This window comes from Xenopus tropicalis, chromosome 7, assembly GCF_000004195.4.
Source record: "Xenopus tropicalis strain Nigerian chromosome 7, UCB_Xtro_10.0, whole genome shotgun sequence".
Taxonomy (NCBI): Eukaryota; Metazoa; Chordata; class Amphibia; order Anura; family Pipidae; genus Xenopus; species Xenopus tropicalis.
In genome coordinates, this window is record NC_030683.2 from 49315932 (window position 1) to 49337571 (window position 21640).

The following is a 21640-nucleotide window of genomic DNA, read 5'->3' on the forward strand; positions in this document are numbered from 1 at the left end:
GCAGTAAAGTGTAACTGAAGTTTATCAGAGCACCGTTCACATGGCTGTAGCACACTGGAACATGAAGAATATGGCTAGGCCCATGTGAAATTTAAAAATTTCCTTTTATGGAAAAATCGATTTCAATGCAGGATTCTGCTGGAGAAGCTAGTTTACCTGATATGTTTTGAAAAAAAAAAAAAAAAACGTTTTCCCATGACAGTATTCCTTTAAAGGTCAGACTTAAGGCCAAACATCAATTGATGGGCATAGTATGTGCTGTTCGTGGATAGAATACAACATGCCACATTAGCCTACATCAAGGCCTTGATATGTGATAAGGAAGGTTGTGGACTGTGTAGGTTTATTGTGTACTAAAACAGAGTTTGTGTCACCTTACAGAAGCTAGAAAAACAAAGCTTGAGTCCAATATGTACACTTATCTAATATCTCTCAATATTTCCAGTAGACATACATGAAGGATAAAAATGCCCAAATCTATAATGCCACACGGGGCTGAATCTTGGCCTGCAGATACACATGCCAAGAATCAGCCCCTATGCTTTTAAGCAACCTAAGCCTGTGACTGCACCCGAAACCTCTGTGTCAGTGTTGCACATTTTAGTGCTGAGATCCACTTTGTGTGTCTTCACCCGTGCCGAAGCAGTGGCTTCAGGTGCAGTCACAGGGTTAAGCTGGCCATACACGTGGCGATCTGACGATGTTACATCGTCAGATCCGCCACACACCGTCAGGGCTGAAACAGCAGATAAGGAGGTAGAAACAATAGGATTTCTACCTCCTTCTGCCGATTCAGCCCTGACGGCAGATTTTGGTCAGGCGCCTTCTGTGGCGCCCGATCAAAATTTCTAACCTGGCCGATCGGCGAGTCGGCCGATATCAGCAGCTTCCTGCGATATCGGTCGACTCGCCGACATGCCATACACGCACCGAATATCGTACGAAACGAGGTTTCGTACGATAGTATCGGTGCGTGTATGGCCAGCTTTAGGCTTGTAGATTCAAGTGTAGAGACTGATTCTTGGGCCTGTGGACTGTTAATCATGCTAATTTAATTATATCCAAGGGTAAACTAAAACAAAGCTGTAGTGGCCCTTTAACTATAGTTAAAAATCTTGATCTGAAAAAGAGCTGTGTTAAGCACATTATTTTAATTATGTCCTAACTGCTGAGCAGTGTTTTAAGTCAGAATACATGTGCATCGAATTTTGGATAGATAGACTGATTTAAGTGTTTAGAATTGTGGGCAGAGAGCTAGGAAGCCAGTTCCTTCACAAAAACAATATATTTTGAAGTTTTTTTACACGCCACATTTCTGCTGGTTAGTTGATGTGGAAAAAATGTTAGTTATGTTAAGAATTTAAAAACAATACTGGTGAAAATAGAGGTTCATGTTTGTGTTTGACTATTTATAAAATCTCTTTATGCCCACTTTCACAATTTTAAAATGGAATTCTAGGGTCCCTAGTTCTCTCTGTACATGTCTATACCCTCTCATTAGTTTTTACCTGCTTCCCCTACATTTTTCTTTGCACGATTACATTTCTCTTTCATGCCTTCCTAATCCATAGTACATGTCATCTTTTGGAGTTGTTGGGCCACCATACATGCACAAAAAATTGTATAAAGATTTTATTTGTGCATGTACAGCCTAAAGGTGGACATACACGTTAAGATCCGCTCGCTTGGCGATCTTTTCCCAATATCCCCCTACAGGTGGGCAATATTGGGCTAATTCGGTTGATTGGCCCTAGGATTTCGAGAATACCCCATGTTGTATAAACTGCTATGTTGTTGCTGGAAGAATCTTTTTCGTTGTCTATTGTGTTTACCTTTTGGGGGTTATGCAATAAAAAGCACCAAGTTTGCCCAGAAGCAGTAACCCGTAGCAATCAATCAGCAAATAGAATTTTATGGTAACCTGTTTAAAAGCCAGCATCTTTTTGATTGCTATGAGTTACTGCTACTGGGCAAACTTAGTGCCTTTTATTACATATGGGGGTTAGTCTTAAGCACTGAGTATTAATCAAAAGCTTTATAGATGGTACAGTGATAATTTATAGTGAAACATAAAGGAAGATCAGGGCACATCCAAATAAAATAAAAATTACAAACTTTATTTTACATATCAAACAATTGGGTTTTTGATAATTGGGTCTTTGTTCATCTGAACAGACAGAATGGTAGCAGCCTGTGTACAGAAATACATTTACGTTTTTGTGCCATTAGTCTAAAGGTGGACATAAACGAAATGATAAAAGCTGCCGACTCAGCCTCTGTTGGCCCTACTATGGATTGTCCCATTTGACTAGCCATTCTTGATTGCTAGGATAAGCCCACTTTTGACTTGGATGAAAGGAAGTAATAGCACACTATGAGACCTGGTTAAGTGATAGTAAAGCTTGCAGCCAGCTAGTTTGTAAGATAGTGGCAGCTAAGGCAATGGCAAAGGTGTCCATATACTTGCTTATCCTTAACTGCATCTGGACAAGCTTGTGGTCTTAAGAGATGTATACCATGCAAGTGTGATTACTGGGAATTTCCAGACACATGCCTTTTTTTTTTTTTTTTTTTTTTGTAACTTATAGTTTTTTATTTTTGTATATAAATTGCAAAAATACTTGCTTTTTTATATTACACATTCTTTTGAGTAATAAAGTCTGACAGTATAAAATTGTGAGGAGAAAGGAAAAATAACAAGAGGAACATATAAACCTGAGAATCAAACTATTGGATACATGATAAAAGTAAGGGGTAAGGGAAGGGGGTGGAGAGGAGAATCTGCCCAGTAAGGAAGTTTTCGGAATTTTTTCAGATTATTATGGTGGTCTGGGTGTTAAAGGAGATGGGCTGTTCAAGAGGCCAGTCCTCGGAGTTCCCATAGTGTCCAGACCTTCATATATTGAGTAGTTTTATTTTGGAGATCCCGTGTTCAAATATCCTGTTGGACACATGACTTTTTTAAAACTGTTTTTTAACCTGAACCCTAATACCTGCATATTCAATCATTTGGAACTGCAGGAAGTGAAGAGTTTGTCTAATAGATGTGCAGGTCAGGAAAAAATTAAATCCACACCTAATCCTAACCTGCACAGCTATAACCCACACCCAACCCCAAGGCTGATGGCACATTGGGAGATTAGCGGGCCGTGGTTAGATCGCTATCGCGGGCGACTAATCTTCCTGAAATGCATTTCCACCGGCAATAAAGTGAATCGCCAATGGAAAGGAATATGCATTACTGCTTTTTCCAAAAGGTTTCCTTCTGCAAGAAACTTCGCACAACTTTGCCAAAATAAACCCTAGTGTTTCTATTATCTTCTAATTGAGGTTCCTCTCTGCCTCCCCTCAGTTTATTATTTCCTAACCTGTGTCTGTCTCTGAAAAGGCTTGAAAATGAACATCTTTCTAAAGGTGGCCATACACGCACCGATATTATCGTACGAAACCTCGTTTCGTACGATAATCGGTGCGTGTATGGCATGTCAGCGAGCCGACCGATATCGCAGGAAGCTGCTGAAATCGGTCGGCTCGCCGATCGGCCAAGTTAGAAAATTTTGATCGGGCGCCATAGAAGGCGCCTGACCAAAATTCTCCCTTCAGAGCTGAATCGGCAGAAGGAGGTAGAAATCCTATTGTTTCTACCTCCTTACCTGCCGATTCAGCCCTGAATGGTGTGTGGCGGATCTGACGATGTTTCGTGCGACCGATGGTCGTACGAAACATCGTCGGATCGCCACGTGTATGGCCAGCTTAAAGGTCCCCATACACGGTAAGATCCGCTCGCTTGGCGAGATTGCCAAGCGAGCGGATCTTCCCCCGATATCCCCACCTATGGATGGGCGATATCGGGGAGCTTGAAGTTAAAAAAAAAAATAATAATAAATAATCTGATCGTTTGGCCCTGGAGCCAAACGACCGGATTATGTAGACGGCAATGGGGCAGTCGGTTCGGAGACCGCATCAACGAGCCGATGCGGCCCCCAATCCAACTGAATCTATTAACCTGGCCGATCGATATCTGGGCAATTTCAGGCCAGAAATCGGTCGGCCAGCCCGCTCGTTTCTGCCCCTACACGGGCAGATAAGCTGCCGAATCGGTCCAAGGGACCGATATCGGCAGCTTCTGTCGGCCCGTGTATGGGGGCCTTAAGTTATATTATACTTGGGGAGCAATTTTTGGCAATTATATAGGCAACCAAGGGCTGTCTGCCTAAAGCTTGCTGCCCTTGGCACAGAACTGGATACAATCATTTGGCGACCTGGCTAACAATTGACTCATAATAGGCACCTATGCAGAGCCAAGAGCAGAACTATAGGGCTGACATTTATTGAGGGCCCATACATGGGCAGATAAGCTGCTGACTTAGTCCGTATGTCACGTACAGTACCTGTCAGTTTGGCCTGCCTGTGTGTGTGGCCCTTTAACATATTTTATTGTATAGACTGAGAACAGTATTCTATTTACACCATAATCTGAGTGATAAGTAATACATTGGGTCAGTTTAATCAATTAGTGTTTGTTTTAAGGTTTTTCCATGCCCTACACTGGCATCAGCCTCCTTTTTTGCCTTCGCTCGAAACCACTGTATTGTCCAAGGTGTAGGCACATGAGGTGGATATCGTAAGAGGTTGCATTTCAGACCCAATATCTGCCTGCTGACACAATGCTTCCAGGTACAGGCAAAAAAGGAGGCTGATGCCAGCAGAGGGGCAGATTTACTTGGATGGGTTGAACTTGATGGACTCTGGTCTTTTTTCAACCCTATGTAACTATGTAACAGGCTTAGAATCAGCCCTGTGTGGCATCAGCCAAAGTGTGATGGCGCACACACTGCTTTTTCAACCCAGGTAACCACCTCTTCCATTACAAAATGCCCAAATATGAAAAAGATTGGGGCTTGCACCTTTATATGCAGCAATTTAGCATTATCTTGGTTAAATGCCTTATTCTACATGTAAATGTTTTACATGCAGTGATCTCCATATTTTGTCATCTATGGGAAAGGAGATTACCTAGAGACAACACAGCCCTATTGCCTTAATTTTTGCTTTACTTTATGTTGATGACATTCTTGTGTAAAGAAAATGAAAAACCTAATGCAAAATGTATAAATGTCCTAAATATGTGTGAGACATATTTTTCATAATCCAGGCTACAAATCATAAGATCACTGGAGGGAAAAAGGTATTGACCCCTGGATTCTGCAGGTTCCAGGCAGTTTCCTTTTTTGGCACTGATGGGATTAATAAGTGTTTCTTTAAATAAATTCAAGGAAGACTGGTTCTCTTTCATTTTGTTTAAGTTTAAAAGATAGCAAACATTTACAGATTTCAGATTTTCTGTAAGCAAACATGATATAACATTCTAGCAAGAAGGCATATCCCATCTAGCTTTACTAATCTGTTGCCTTAAATGTGGAATCCCCAGTGCAGGCTTAAAATAATAGGCTTGCATTATACGATGGTCTCTTGTCGCCTGCTAAGTGTTATAACTTCTCAAAGGGCTCCGAACAGGATGAAATGATTTGTGGGTAAATTACATCGGAGAGGGGAAAGAAACCTGCGATGTATTAAGAATAGAGGGGAGGGGTTGTTGTTGAATTTGCTGGCTTTAAGGGTGGATGGTATTCTTATGCTAATCCAGTCCTTGGATAAGGAGAGAGGCAGCCCCCTGCACACAATGGAAGTGGAGCCAGGATGTCTGGCCTGTAGTCTAGCGCGCCTTGAAAAGCATGTCAGACAGGGCGCCTGAGGCAGCCTTTAGGGGCAGGAGCTCAAGGAAGAGGAGGGTCCCTGCTTCTTTATTGTGCTGGCATAAAGCCAGGAGTGAAAACTGTGAATGTTAATTCAAGAAATGCAGGATCTGTAGCTCGCATAAAGTTTGTATGTGCTTTAGTGCACAGCATTGGGCATTGTATTGAACTTGTGGATGCTAAAGCTCTCCGCATTTTATCTTAATATGATGTATAGCCATAACATTTTGGTGCTCACCTCTACATCTTTTCTGTAAATGTTTACTGGTGTATGTTGCTGAACTGAGATTTTTTTTTCTTATTAGTTAGGAGAAACAATTTTGTTCATCTAAAATAAAACACAGAAGGGAAGAATGCACATACTATATATGCAATTTGAAGTGTTTTAATCCTCATGTTTAACAGCAGACTGTAGCCGAAAACTTAAATATCAAGTAATATTGCTACAGATGTAGGCAAGTGATAATACAGAGGAACACAATATAATATTTTTAATATATAGTGTTTATGCATTAAAATAGGTTTGATATACAGCTGAACAAATATGGTTCAACCATGAATTGTTACCAGGTATGCAGGAATATATTTACTACTACTATTTCTGATATGATTTGTAAATGTCTTTAAAATAACGGCTGTTTGAGTTTTTGTTTTACTAAAATAAGAGAATAATTCTGTAACATATTTATAAATATTCACCCAGGACATGGTATATCTGTAGTAATAAGCCAAATCAACTGCATTGCTGTGTTTTTCTTGAAGACATTTCCCCATTCATTTGACTGACTTTGTCAGTTCAAAATGACTTGTGCAAAGATCTTCCTGGAATAAATGTTATGTAGCTCTCTGGAGGAGGTAGTTTTCTTCTTCCAGATTAGGAGGCTGAAGTCTAAAGACATTTAAAAGTCTACCATACCTAAAAAGGTTAATAAAATAATATTTAAGTGACCCTTCCAATGTATTGATTTTTTTTAAATGGCTTTTATACAGCTAAAAGTTAATTTCCTTCAGTAAGCAAAATCTGACAGGTAGCTATATATGTTGCCAAAGTGCTTTTATGTTTTCCTCCTAGGGGGAACAGTGTGTGTGAGGGACAAGGATAGAGATTGTTACCAACCCATCTGTGTGAACAGTATGCATAACTTTTGCATGTACAGGTATGGGACCTGTTATCCAGAATGCTCGGGACCTGGGGTTTTCTGGATAAGGGATCTTTACATAATTTGGATCTCCAGACCTTACGTCTGCTAAAAACCATTTATATCTTGAATAAACCCAATAGGATTGTTTTGCATACAATAAGGGGGAGATTTATCAAAGTCCGAATTTTGGAATCTTTGGAATCTTTTTGAAAATTTGTATGAAATCTAATAATTTTTATGGGCGTGAATAGCACAAAAATTTCAGATTGTGGTCATATATTGTGCTACGATCTGAAAGTTCCGAAATTTTCGTATCCGAGTGATCGTAAATGGCACAACAAACTTTCTGAGGTTCCCATAGGACTCTGCAGTTCCAACCTGGCCTGAGGAAAGTCACGATACCGAAGCTTGAATGAATCCGAAACTTTCATAATCATTGCGACAAATACGAAAATGTCGCGGAAATTAATGAAAATATTGTAGAAAATACGCACAGTTCTAAAACTTAAAAAAATTACAAATTTTTAGTATTCGGACTCAATCGTACATTAATGAATAGGCCCCTAAGGATTAATCATATCTTAGTTGGGATCAAGTACAAGGTACAGTTTTAGTTTAACGAAGAAAAAGGAAATCCTTTTCAGAAATTAGAATTATTTGCTTATATGGGTATGGGACCCATTATCCAGAATGTTCGGGACCTGGGGTTTTCCAGGTAAGGGGTCTTTCCGTAATTCAGATCCGATTAATTCGGATTAATTATATCTTAGTTGGGATCAAGTACTAGGTACTGTTTTATTATTACAGAGAAAAAGGAAATTATTTTTAAAACTGTGAATTATTTGATTATAATGGTGTCAATAGGAGATGGCCTTTTCATAATTCAGAACTTTCTGGATAATGGGTTTCCGGATAAGGGGTCCGATACCTGTAATGAAATCTATGGTTGACAGCCTCTCCGTTATTATGGATAATGGGTTTCCGGATAAGGTATCCCATACCTTTACTGACAAACTCATATACTCTAAACAGCAGTGGTGTATGCAAAAGATGTTTTTTTTGAGGATACTCTGCCTGTGGTTGAACTGCCTACACACCCTGACTGACTGTCTGCAAACATGATGTCAGGGCCTGCTGCAACATTCAAATAAAACATTTTTTGTACTGGGCCCAGGTTGTAAGTTTCTTCCTAAGAAAAGGAGTGACGTGAGAAATTATTAAAAAGCATTGTCTTAACTTTGAGATCGGTTATAGTTAGGCCATGCAGTTCATTTTGCAAACTGTTAAGCTGATGCCACATGGGGCTGATTCTCTGCCTGTGGAAAAACACAGGCCAAGAATCAGCCTCTAAGCTGGCATCAGCCTTCTTCTTTGCCTGTGCCTGGAATCATTGTGTAGGCCTGGTTGTGGGCACACATGGGGGATGCTGGCTCTAAAATGCAAGTGCTTGAATTTCGGTGTCGATATTTGCTGTGTTTACCTGCACCCAGGCCAGTGCAATGGTTCCTAGTGCAGGCAAGGAAGAAGGCTGATGCCAGCATAGGGGCAATCAGCCTTAAAGAGATTGTCTTGATTTTTATGGTGTACTTTGTATTTTTTTAAATTACACTGATTATCTACCATAGTTCATTCTTTAACTACAACTTTGTGATATTGGTGTGTAGGCAGTCCGTGCATTGTGCCTGAGTCTGAGCTTTCTGAAAAAGCCAGTGCTACACATTAGAACTGCTTTCAGATAACCTATTGATTCTCCTGCTCAGTGTAACTGGAGGAGTCCCAAGCCAGACTTACTATTGAGTGCTACTTACTACTTACTATTGAGTGCTATTTTGATATGTACTGGGAGCTTCTGTCTTTGATACCTTTCTATTGTTCTGCTGATCTGCTGCTGGGAGGGGGAAAGGCAGGGGAAGTCACATGGCTGTAGCATGCTGGGAAATGAATATGGCTAACCCCATGTGAAATTTCAAAATTACATCTAAAAAAATCTGTGTGCATTTTTGAAAAATAGATTTCATTGCAGGATTCTGCTGGAGAAGCTCTATTAACTGATATGTTTTGAAAAAAATATGTATTCCCATGTATTTCTTTAAGCTCCTGCCACACAGGGGACGATTCTTAGCTTATAGATAAATGCAGGATGAGAGTCCACATTTACACGGAAAAAGGTTTAATGTTGTGCCTTCAGCTGGAGCCACTGCATACTCGATCCGTTTTGCACCAAAATCCGCTCTATGTGATTGCACCAAGGCAATGGCTCTGTTTGTGGGCACATCTGAATTATGCAAAATGCATTTATTCACCGGTCGAGAATCTGCCCAGTATGGCAGAAGCCTTATAATCTGGGGATGGTTTATGGTGGTAGAACAAGGAAGCCAGTTACTACCTTCTAAACACAGCTTTAACATTTCTGTTGCAGCTGTATAGGTAGGGTAAGATTGGAAATGAATAGTGTATACCCAGTGGTTTTGCATAATATTTAGTATATCGTAAACTAACATTCATCTGCCTGTATTCAGAAAGGTGTTGGGCAAATTGTTGCACACTGAATAAGATTCATCTTTCATCCAAGAGCTACGTTAAACTGGCTATACATATAAACATTTGCTTGTTTTGTTGAGGTTGCCAAATGAATGGATCTTTTTCCGGTATGCCTTGTGATATTGGACCACAGCAGTAAATGCAGCCCATTGGGGTCTCCCCCACTGGATTTTTAAACGTGATTGATCATTATCTAGCTGATTTTCGGCAAGATATCTGTTGGGCAGGCCCAGCAAAGTCTTTTATAAATGGGCCAATAAGGTACCAACTTGGTCTGGAAGGGACGAATCAGAAGCTTGTATGGCCACCTTATCAGACTTTCCCTAATTGCCCCATTTTTGCGATTTTTCTGCCATAAATTTAGACTGCAGTGGTGTTTTACATGGCACCTGGTGCATCTATAGGATGAATGATTATACAGGTATGGGATCTCTTATTTGGAAACCCATTATCCAGAAAGCTCTGAATTACAGAAAGCCTGTCTCCCATAGAATTCATTTTAATCAAATAATTCAGAATTTTCTGTAGTAATAAAACAGTACCTTGTTACTGATCCCAACTAAGATATGAATAATCCTTATTGGAGGCAAAACAATCCTATTGGGTTTAATTAATGGTTTATTGATTTTTTAGTAGACTTAAGGAATGGAGATCCAAATTACGGAAAGACCCCTTATCCGGAATACCCTTGATCCCGAGCATTCTGGATAACAGGTCCTATACCTGTACTTCAGACAGATAGAAAATTGAGTGCAATAAAACAGGAATTCTGTAAAAAAAGATCTGAGTTTTTCATGCATGTCTTGCATGTTGTTTGAGCCTGCTTACTTTTCAATGCAGAGCTGAGCCAAAGGGTCTTTAGAGGGGTTACGTAGTAACATGGTTAATTATGTAATCTTTCCCTATACAAAATGATATAGTGATCAGTCTCCTTGTGTTACTATAATAAAAGTAAAATGTGGAAAGTCCTTCCATGTGTGTGGCCGGATGCCCCAAGGTCCAGATATTTGACAATCCACACCTTAGTGAAAAGGCTTGATTACAGGGGTATTTTGCCTATATATTAGCTATGTCACATAAAGCATGTAAAATAACTGGGGTTTTTTTCAGTGACATTGAAGCATTTTCTACAGCCCATTTGCCAAGTACATAATATGTATGCCGCCCTGTACTGTAGCACATGATCATCTTTGAGTCTCTCTTTAGTATAAATCCCCCCTGTAGCTGTCCTGTCTCCTCTTGTGGGATGAACTCCTTTTGTTTCTTAATTAGTGAAAAGTCACAGATGTGTGAAAAGTAGGCCACAGGTCAAAGGCTGCGTGCCCCATAACAGTGAAATTGGAAATGACAGGCAATCTTGTTGCTTTGCCACTAATTTCCCTCTGTGTTAAATGCCTCCAGAGCCCCAATTAAAATAAAAAGTTGCTGGGTTTTGATGAACAGACAGATTGAGTTATTTATGGTGGATGTAGCCACCAACCGTAATTGAGGCACATCCTTGAACAAATACCAATTTCTCCATTTAGAAATAGCGCCAGGCTGACAGGGTCGTGCAGGTCAAGCTCACCGAAACAAGAGGCCAAAGTAAGCCAAAACCAGTGTTGCATTCATCTTAACACAAGCCTCTTTGTTTGCATTAACTGTTTAGGTGTGTAAACTGTTCCCAGAACGCTTTGAGGTCTAATTTTACCTTTTCTATATCGAAGAGCATGTAAAATTACCATGCAGAAGAGTGCAACTCTATAAACATTGATACGTACATGATTTAAAAATAGCAAGTTGATTTTTACCTGCATACCGAGATTTCATTTGTAGATATGTCTCACTTTTCTTATGCATCTCTCTTTTTATTCCAGAAGTATACTTCTTCAAAGAAACGGTTGCCCCCTTTGAGCTGTGTTTTAAGTGGTACCTGGTTTGTACCACTGGCAGTTTGACAAGTTTCCAAAATGAAAGAGAGACTTTTTATTGCGTGTTTTGGAGCTTTACTCCTAGCTATTCATGGCCAAGGTAAGAATCCTTATTGTATCAATTGGTAAAGGAAAATAAAGGTATTCATGCTTGTAATAATAATTTGTAGCTGTATTAGAATTAGAAGCATTAGAGCCAAAAGCTTGGGCTGCACCAAGAAGTTCTGTCCACTGAGACATCTGAGATTGGCGTTCATGCTCTTGCAGCAGATCTCCCTGATTGTGGGGATTGCGGAAATGTTTCATATAAACCCTTTCCTGTAAATCATTGTTTTCTTTTTTTAGTAGTACAGGTATGAGACCTTTTATTCAGAATGCTCGGGACCAGTGGTTTTCCGGATAAGGGATCTTTCCGTAATTTGGAACTCCATACCTTTAAGTCTTCTGAAAATCATTTAAAAGTTAAATAAACCCAATATGATTGTTTTGCCTTCAATAAGGATTAATTATATCTTACATGGGAATCAAGTACAAGGTGATTTTTTATTAGAGAAAAAGAAAATCATTTTCAAACATTAGAATTATTTGCTTATGATGGAGTCTATGGGAGACGGCCTTTCCTTAATTCGGAACTTTCTGGATAACTGGTTTCCAGATAATGGATCCCATAACTGTACCTACCCGCTGATTAATCCCAGAGAGTGCAGATTTAACAGTGGCCGACAAATCTCCTCTGAATGCTTGGGACCTAGGGTTTTTCTGGATAAAGGGTCTTTCCATAATATGGATCTTTATACCTTAAGTCTACTGAAAAATCATTAAACATTAATAAACCCAATAGGGTGGTTTTGCCTCTGATAAGAATCAATTATATCTTAGTTGATATCAAGTACAAGGTACTGTTTTATTATTACAATAGAAAAAGGAAATCAAGATGAGAATTATTTGCTAATAATGGAGTCTATGGGAGATGGTTTCCGTAATTCACTACCTTCTGGATAATGGATTTCCGTATAAAAGATCCCATACCTGTATGTATGTGTTTGTTTATAAATATTACATAATGTGAACTGCAGTGTCCACATTGCATACAAATATATCAAAGCTACATTCACATCTGTACATTGTTGAACACTGCGCACAACAAGTCTTCCACCCATGAAAAGGGAGCAACAGGCTGCTGCTTGTCCAAAAAGAAGTGAACAGTGAATACCTAAACTCATATGTTTAAAACAATATCTAAAATGCGCAAGTTGAAAATAATTTTTTGTACATTAAATGCATACAAATGCATAATTTTATGTTTAGAATGAATGCAATGAGATATTGAGAGTGTAGAGTAAGCTGATTTGTGCACTCCCCTGCATCACTGATTTAGCCATTAAGCAACTTTAAACCTAGCTGGGGAAAAAGGATGAGGGCAATAAGAGTGCCATTTCACCCATATCTTCTTATGTTGTGGTCTCTAAGGTATTTGCCTGTGTGCATTCTATCGTGCCGTTATACATATTTATTGATTCTCTTGTTCCCTGTGGTCTTTACTTAGTGACGAAGACCATTTGTAAATATATAAAACTTTTTTCAGTCTTTAGAATTGATTGCTCTCACCACAGGTACAGACTTGCAGATATTCAGTGCTGTGTGGTGTTGCGTATTTAATAACATCACAAAGCGACCACCTGAGGAAAAACCTATGGTTATATACTCTTACTTCCCTACTACTTACAGAGTTGTTTTTATTGATTTAACATACTAGTTTGCCTGTAATTAAAACTGCTGCACCGTCCTTGGTTGGCTTAAAGGAACAGTAACACAAAAAAAAGGAGAGGGGATTAGAGATTTACAGTATTGCTGTTTGAAGGAGCGATGTTAGTGCCTGCATGAAGAGGGAGGGGGGTGGAGGGGGGAGCGGAACAGAAGCGTGGTGCGAGACTTGGGAGTGAACTGCTGCCTGCTCTCTATAAATCAGTGCTAAAGTAAGATTTCTAAGAAAAACCACTACTGCTGTTGAAATTTTTGTATGATATATTTGATAATGAAAGTGTATAGAAGGGATATTTTGAATGTAAAAAAAATTGTGTTACAGTTCCTTTAATGGTTTTTCCAGTGTTTCATTTAATTTATAGTGCTGTTGCCTGCATGCCCAGCAGCTATGTGCACGTGCAAAAATTCTTCCATGGGTGTGGTCCTTGGCACTGGAATATTTTTATGCATACATGCTACTATACAGTTACTGTGCTTATTCATACATACATCATTTAACACTGGCAAAAATATTTTTCATTTTTCTTATCGGTGTCAACTAGAAGAAGTCCAAGATTATGAATAAAAGACACTTGAACGTTTCTCATACCACTAGGACTGATTTCTGTAAAGCAACTGACTTTTTTATGCTCCATCATACATAGAGGAATGTATACTTAATAAGAAAAGCTCACTGATTTTTAAGTTACTTGTGTGTAAGTTTTAAGTATTTATAGCAAATAAATTCACAATTAATGACGTATTGTTTTAATTCAGTCAGTGGAAAGTAGCTATAACTATCATGGTTTAAAACATCTTATTTTGATGACTCAGTTGGCACAAAGTGTCGTAAAGTATCAAACTTTAGCTCAGAATCTGCTGTATGTAGTCAAAACGTTCTAAAAAAATGATTGACCTCCACTTTTTTTGTACATGGTTCCATTTAATCTGTAAAAGTTGACCAGTTGTATGCACTACAATCCCTGACAAAATGAATTTATGCCAGTTTAACACTATGCAGGAGAATTGTTTGATGTTGTTTTTCTTTGAAACAACAGAAAGTAATAGAAAAACATTTTGGAGGAAAAGCTGATTCACTCTGCTTTGCCAGACCTCAGACTCCTTTGTGACTGCTGAGGCAATAAACAGGGAGGGGGGAGCAGTAACGCATGTGGAGACAAGATATAAGCTTTGTTTTTAAGAATTCCTTGCCATATGCTCACGCTAAATATTTTTAATCAGATACTTTCATCTGTCTTCACCTTACGAATTGCATTTTCCTCTGTTGTTTATTTACATTACACCAAGTCTAACCTATGTTAAGCTCATGGCTTCAATTCACATACATATCCTTGTTTTTGAGCAGATTTGTAAGAACATTTTGCCCTAGGGGTTACCTAAAATGATTTTTAAATTGTTTCAATTTACCTTTAACTACAATTATTAATGTAAAGACATATTTTTAAAATTTTTATAAAAATTCTTATTTTTAATGTGCACGTGCATCTATAAGGAGCAGTGATATGGAATAAATAACTGCATATGTTGCCCTGGTTGAGGGTATTTTTGCCTAGAAAGGACATCCTGTGATGTCACCCATGTCTTACAGATTAAGCAGAGTTGGGGAAGGAATACTAAGTCATATTAAACCTATGCTGTAAGTTTTATGTGCTACATTTGCATAGCCCTTTATGACAAGCTCAGGGTAAACCATACCTTTACATTTCCTTTCATTCGTAACCCCTACTTCTATTTTCTATTTCATCACGTCAAGCCCATATTTTTGAGGGGCGAGTCTAAAAGCTCTAAATTTCTTAACAATAAGTTTAGTAAATTGTGAATAGATTTTTTGCTTTTCTGGATAAACGTGTGTTTAGTAGAGTAAAGGTGACCATACATGTAGCAATTACAATCCTTCCTGTGACTATTGATCGCAGGAAAGACCTTTCCCCCACTGATTTTTAGGGCTGATTTGTCAAATATGTAGTTAGAAACAACAAAAATTCTACCTCCACCTGCCGATTCAACCCTAAACATAGATTTTGCTTGGGGGCCTTCAATGGCGCCTGATCAAAATCGTTTAACCTACCCGAAAAATGAGACGACCGATATCCACACCTTTGTGATATCGTTCGCCTTGTTGAACCGCCATACACGCACGGAGTATTGTACGAAACAAGGTTTCATAAGATATCATCGGTGCATGCATGGCCAGCTTAATAATCAAAACAACATTTACCCTGTTATTTTACTCTGCTGTGCATGCACTGTCCAGAACACAAGAAAATTGCTGTGGCCAGCTTGGGGTCTTAAGTTAGTCATTATATTCACTAAAGCAGTGCTGTCCAACTGGCGGCCCGCGACCCCCCTCTGTGTGGCCCCCCACCTGTCTGGCTGCTTTGATGGCTTACTCTTGTGTCAGCTTTAAATGGTATCAGTGCTGTGATTAACTGCCCCCCCCTGCATGTTTCACACCTCATATTCAGGCTGTAATCCCTCTGTATTGTTTAAAAATGTAATCCCCTTTGTTGTTCACACCTTTTAATCTCTGCATTGTTCACCCCCTGCAGTGTTCACACCTCAGGCTCAGACTGTAATCACCCACATTGTTCCCCTGTTCACACATCAGACAGACTGTAGGAGCAGTAGAAACCCACAAATAATCCCTGCACACTACAAAAAGAACATATACTGAGGTGGTACTGCAATTAAAAAGTTTTTTAATATATAGTTATTGTGCAGACTGTAGGAGCAGTGCCAGCATTGTGTCACTGTATGCTGCCTGTGTGTGCCATACACACAGGCAGCATAGGGCAGGAAGAGTATGCCACACACAGGCAGCATAGGGCAGGCAGAGTATGGCACACACAGGCAGCGTAGGGCAGGCAGAGTATGGTACACACAGGTAGGGTAGGGCAGGCAGAGTATGGCACACATAGGCCAAGTATGGCACAAACCAGCCAAGAATGGCACACACAGTCAAAGTATGGCACACACAGGCAGGGTAGGGAAGGCAGAGTATGGCACACACAGGCAGCGTAGGGCAGGCAGAGTATGGCACACACAGGCAGCGTAGGGCAGGCAGAGTATGGCACACATAGGCCAAGTATGGCACAAACCAGCCAAGAATAGCACACACAGTCAAAGTATGGCACACACAGGCAGCGTAGGGAAGGCAGAGTATGGCACACACAGGCAGCGTAGGGCAGGCAGAGTATGGCACACACAGGCAGCGTAGGGCAGGCAGAGTATGGCACACATAGGCCAAGTATGGCACAAACCAGCCAAGAATGGCACACACAGTCAAAGTATGGCACACACAGGCAGGGTAGGGAAGGCAGAGTATGGCACACACAGGTAGGGTAGGGAAGGTAGAGTATGGTACACACAGGTAGGGTAGGGCAGGCAGAGTATGTATACTTGGCCTACGTGTGCCATACTTGGCCTACGTGTGCCATACTTGGCCTACGTGTGCCATACTTGGCCTACGTGTGCCATACTTGGCCTACGTGTGCCATACTTGGCCTACGTGTGCCATACTGTATGGCCAAGTATGGCACACGTAGGCCAAGTATGGCACACACACACACGCAGGGTAGGGAAGGCAGAATATGGCGCACACACAGGCAGGGTAGGGAAGGCAGAATATGGCGCACACACAGGCAGGGTAGGGAAGGCAGAATATGGCGCACACACACACACACACACAGGCAGGGTAGGGAAGGCAGAATATGGCGCACACACACACACAGGCAGGGTAGGGAAGGCAGAATATGGCGCACACACACACACAGGCAGGGTAGGGAAGGCAGAATATGGCGCACACACACACACACACACACACACACACACACACACAGGCAGGGTAGGGAAGGCAGAATATGGCGCACACACACACACACAGGCAGGGTAGGGAAGGCAGAATATGGCGCACACACACACACACACACACACACAGGCAGGCAGGGTAGGGAAGGCAGAATATGGTGCACACACACACACACACACACACACACACACAGGCAGGGTAGGGAAGGCAGAATATGGCGCACACACACACACACACACACACACACACACAGGCAGGGTAGGGAAGGCAGAATATGGCACACACACACACACACACACACACACACACACACACACACACACACACACACACACACACACACACACACACACACACACACACACACACACACACACACACACACACACACACACACACACACACACACACACACACACACACACACACACACACACAGGCAGGGTAGGGAAGGCAGAATATGGCACACACACAGGCAGGGTAGGGAAGGCAGAGTATGCAGGTTTTTGCTGTACTACCACAGCAGTTCTTCTGGACCTGCATAAAACAGGACAAATGGACATAAATCCTTGTTTCAGAAGAATAAGTTAAAAAAGTTGTTATTATAAGTTCTATTTAGTTGCTTATGTTGAAAAACAAATAGAAATGTATACTGTCCCAAGTAGGAGCTGAACCTTGGCTGAGCTTTAGTAGTGCAAAATCCAGTGGATAACAACAGTGGACCTCTGGTGTTAGTGTAGTCAAGTGGCATGTTTCCCAGAGGATCTCAGTGAGTCGTCCCCAAAATGAGTGATTTGATCCCATACAACTTGGCACATGGTTACCTTTAGGCTTGTGGACATCTAGATAAATTTGCCTTAACCTGTGACAGTTCCCCTTTTATACACTGTGTTAGGCCACTTCTGATAATGAGAGAATAGAAAAGCTTTTGAACTGTTATCCAGAAAGCTCAAAGAACTGCAGTTTTTCATGGGGTCCAATTTAAACTAACATTTTGTAATTTTACTGATTTTGCACTTTTTCTGTAATAAAAAAAAAAAACCTTGTATGTATGAAAACTTGTCTTGCACAGCTCCAATTGGTGTTTACTGCTTCTTGACCTTAGCTCATTCAGTTGGACTAGAAAAAGGTACATAAGCTACATAATGTCCAAAAAATGCGTTTTATTTTTTGTCCTGTTGTACTTGATGTTAAAGACCTTGTTCGACAGTGGGTGGTGCATATATTCTCTGGAAAGTCCCAGACTACGTCACTTTATAGTTAAACAAGGTGGTGATTGCAGGTGGCGTTGGCTTACCCTGTAAGCCTAATGTAGAGTGGATCTGATCTCTGCAGCACAGGCAGACAGTCATAGTTATTATTAACAAGTAATTGTAAAGTGCTGATATATTCCTCAGCATTATATGTAAGCGAGTATATACACTGAACATGCAGATTACAAAAACATTTTCCTTTTAATCAGCTGAATTGGGTTTGTCTGTGTAAAAGAAAATATGTATTTTTGGAGGCTAGGGTCATTTGGTTACCCACCTGTCATGCATATTTGTACCAAAAAAAAACCTGTGTGTACACTGACTGGCGGATGCTGTGCCTTTATCAGCATTTTCTCCGTCATCTTATCTACATTGGTCGAGAAAACACAATGTATGACACATGTAAAGTTACAACTCATTATGGAAGGAACCCTGTATCAAGGAAAACCACATTAGTCCCAGGCATTCCTGCTTGAAAAATACTATAACTGTATTTAAGAAAAAATATCATGGCTAATCTTGTGGCAATAACGAGACTGCCATAACTGCTGATCTATGAGGCAGTTTTCTGTTCAATGAATGCAGTTATTTTCTGAGGCTTCTAATGGAAAGTTAGGTCTGGAGCACTGTTTTGGCCCCTGCTCTAGATTGTGTTTTCTCTTCATGTCCAAATGAAACAGTCTTGCACAATTTTACGGAAATGCTTGCAGCAGAAAAAATAAGTATTTCCTTTGGTTTATTTGAGCATGTCTGGAAATGTGTCTGCATTTCAGTCCTTTATTTGTTATTCATATTTATAAATTTGCATATTTTACTTTAATAGCAGATACAAATTATACAATATGGAAAAATTTGTGTTTATTATTTTACCTAAAAATCTTTAGTATCCCTCCTGATTGCTCTATACTTTTTTCATTTGATTTCAATTGCTTACTGTTTGAACATTGTCATTTACATTAGTTGTGTTTCAAGCTACAGCATATGTTCTACTATGGCAATTGCAGGTAGTATTACTCACTTAGAGATAACCCTTATAAAAAAGAAACTACGCCTTTCTTTTTGACCTGAGCTAATTCAGTTTGGATGTAGAATAGGTGCAGGCTATTTGAACTTCCAAAAATAAATATAAATGTATTTTCTTTTACACGTGTACCTGATTTTCACAAATTCGAAGGAAGCCCCTCCCTAAACTTGTACAATTGTGAAATGATGGATTATAGGATTTGAAATCACTCTGTTTTCCTTAATGAGTAGTGCCCATTGGAAATCAGAGACTTAATTCCAAGATTCCATCGGTGACCAGGTAAATGTCTGTATGGTCCACAGATAAGCTGGCGATATGCATACTGATAAAATTGTACGAAACTAGGTTTTTCGGATTGCATGTGAGCCCCGAATTATCTTCCTGATAATTTTCTTACCATATAGATCAGGCGTTTAGTCGATCAGCCAGGCTAGAAAATGTTGTATGTCACTTTCATTCAATTGGTGTCCGCCAACTAATTTCATGTTAAGAGCATCCTCCAATTTGTGTTTTAAAGGCTTTATCCTACAATTTTTAATCTGAAGATTAGTTGCAGATCGTTGCATTTAAACCTACAACCGATATCCGATTTGTCGGAAAAAGACTAAAATCTGAACATTATCTGGCCAGCTTTAATTGGAATGGTTATCAGGCAGACAATTTCTTGCAATTAAGCCAGATCCCTACGAGTAATAAATTTTCCTTGCAGTGATTTTGATGTTATACTACGACAGCCATTTTTGGGAGATTTGCCGGCCATTGTAGCACAGATTTAACTGTTCGCAACAAGTCCTACAGTGTGCCATTGCATTTCGATGTACTCTTTAAATCTTAAGATTATTTTGTTTGAAAAACAGTTAAAGTGTTGCTACTCTTTGATCCTATGGCTGCAAAATCACAACTCGGTAATTACTATGCTTTTCCCCTGATTTCTTTAAGACTTAAATGAAAATTTATCCATGCATGTATTTGTAGCATAAGGCTGGTATGTTAGGTGCAGATACAGCTATTTGATGCATTAGATAAATCTATATAGGCTGCTATTACATGGTAGGAAAATATTAAATTAGATTTATGGGCCATTATAATGGTATTAGTGTAAGGCTTTATTTGCATGTTATTCAGAGAGGTCTTATGGACAGCGCACATGTGAAAACCTTGTATTGTATTAATGAATGATAAGGTATAGTACTTACATTTGAATATAACTTATAAATTAATGGTAAACATCTTAAGCAAGATACTCCTAAAGGCAGTGGCAAACTGGGAGATTAGTCACCCTCGAAAAATCTCCTCGACATGCCATCTCACTGCCAAGAATTTAAATTGCCGGTGGGATGGCATACACGTTGCTTAGTTTTTTTTCCCGCGAAGTCTTGGATCCGACGTTTGTACTTGATCCCAACTAAGATATAATTAACCCTTGTTGGAAGCAAAACAATCCTATTGGGTTTAATTAATATAAATGTTTTATTTAGTGGACTATAGGTATGGAGAACCAAATTACAGAAAGATCCCTTATCCAGAAAACCCCAGGTCGCAAGCGTAATAGGTCCTATACCTGTATTGCACTGTAAAGCTACAGTTTAATTGTTATTTTTACTTTGTATTACTTATTTGTCTGTTCAGGTCCTCTCCTATTCATATATCAGTCTTTCATTAAAACAACACCCTGGTTGCTAAGGTAATTCAGATCTTAGCAACCAAATAGCTGCTAAAACTCCAAAAACTACAAGATGATGACCAGTTGGAAATTCTCAGAATATTACTCTCTACATCATGTGTGTATAGATAGGGTTGTATAAGTATATGTGTGCACAGGGGTCCATTTGGAGGATTTAAGCTTGGACTTTTTTTTTTTTTTATACTAATGCATATTAGCCACTACCTATCAGACCTATGTAGCCATCATGCAGTCTGCACTGGTGGCATTCCTATTTATTTTGGTGCACAGTGGCAAAACTACCAATACAGCAGACCTCACTGGCGACAGGGGGACCTGGACCGTGGGGTCCTACTGTATCGCAGTCTCTCCTCACTGGCCTCTCTCCTACCTTTTTAAATAACTGCACGATAAAGCCCAGGAGTGGGGTCGGGGAGGAAAGGCTGTTTGCACCGGACCCTCTCAGAAGATTTTTTTGGTGTAAGTGCCCATTTTTGTCTGTATGGTCCAGATGGCTAAGTAGGAAGATTCTTAACAGAGAATGGAACTGAAAGATACATGCAGAACCTGCATCTAAAAAGTAATAGCAGACACACCATGGTATTAAATATCTCTGTAGAACTGATCATCTGGACAATCCCCATTTCTATTCCACCTTTTTATACACCCCCCTGTGTTTAATGTCACCATATGAGCATATAGGCAATATTAGTTTATTCTAATTATTAATAATGAAATGTATGTTTTAAGTGTCCCGCCTGTAGATATTGTGTTCTACA

At 39.8% G+C, this 21640-nt stretch overlaps 1 protein-coding gene across 3 annotated transcripts in view; it reads left to right on the forward strand.

Moving 5' to 3' along the window:
• Positions 1–21640, forward strand: part of bmpr1a (bone morphogenetic protein receptor type 1A) — a 66739-nt gene that overhangs the window by 29007 nt on the left and 16092 nt on the right. For 2 of the 3 annotated variants that reach the window (XM_018095824.2, XM_012966867.3), the window contains one exon: positions 11296–11449. In XM_018095824.2, the coding sequence (XP_017951313.1) occupies positions 11389–11449 (61 nt within the window). In that variant the 5' untranslated portion in view covers positions 11296–11388. The remainder of the gene's footprint in view (positions 1–11295; positions 11450–21640) is intronic. The other variant, XM_018095826.2, reaches the window with a different exon arrangement.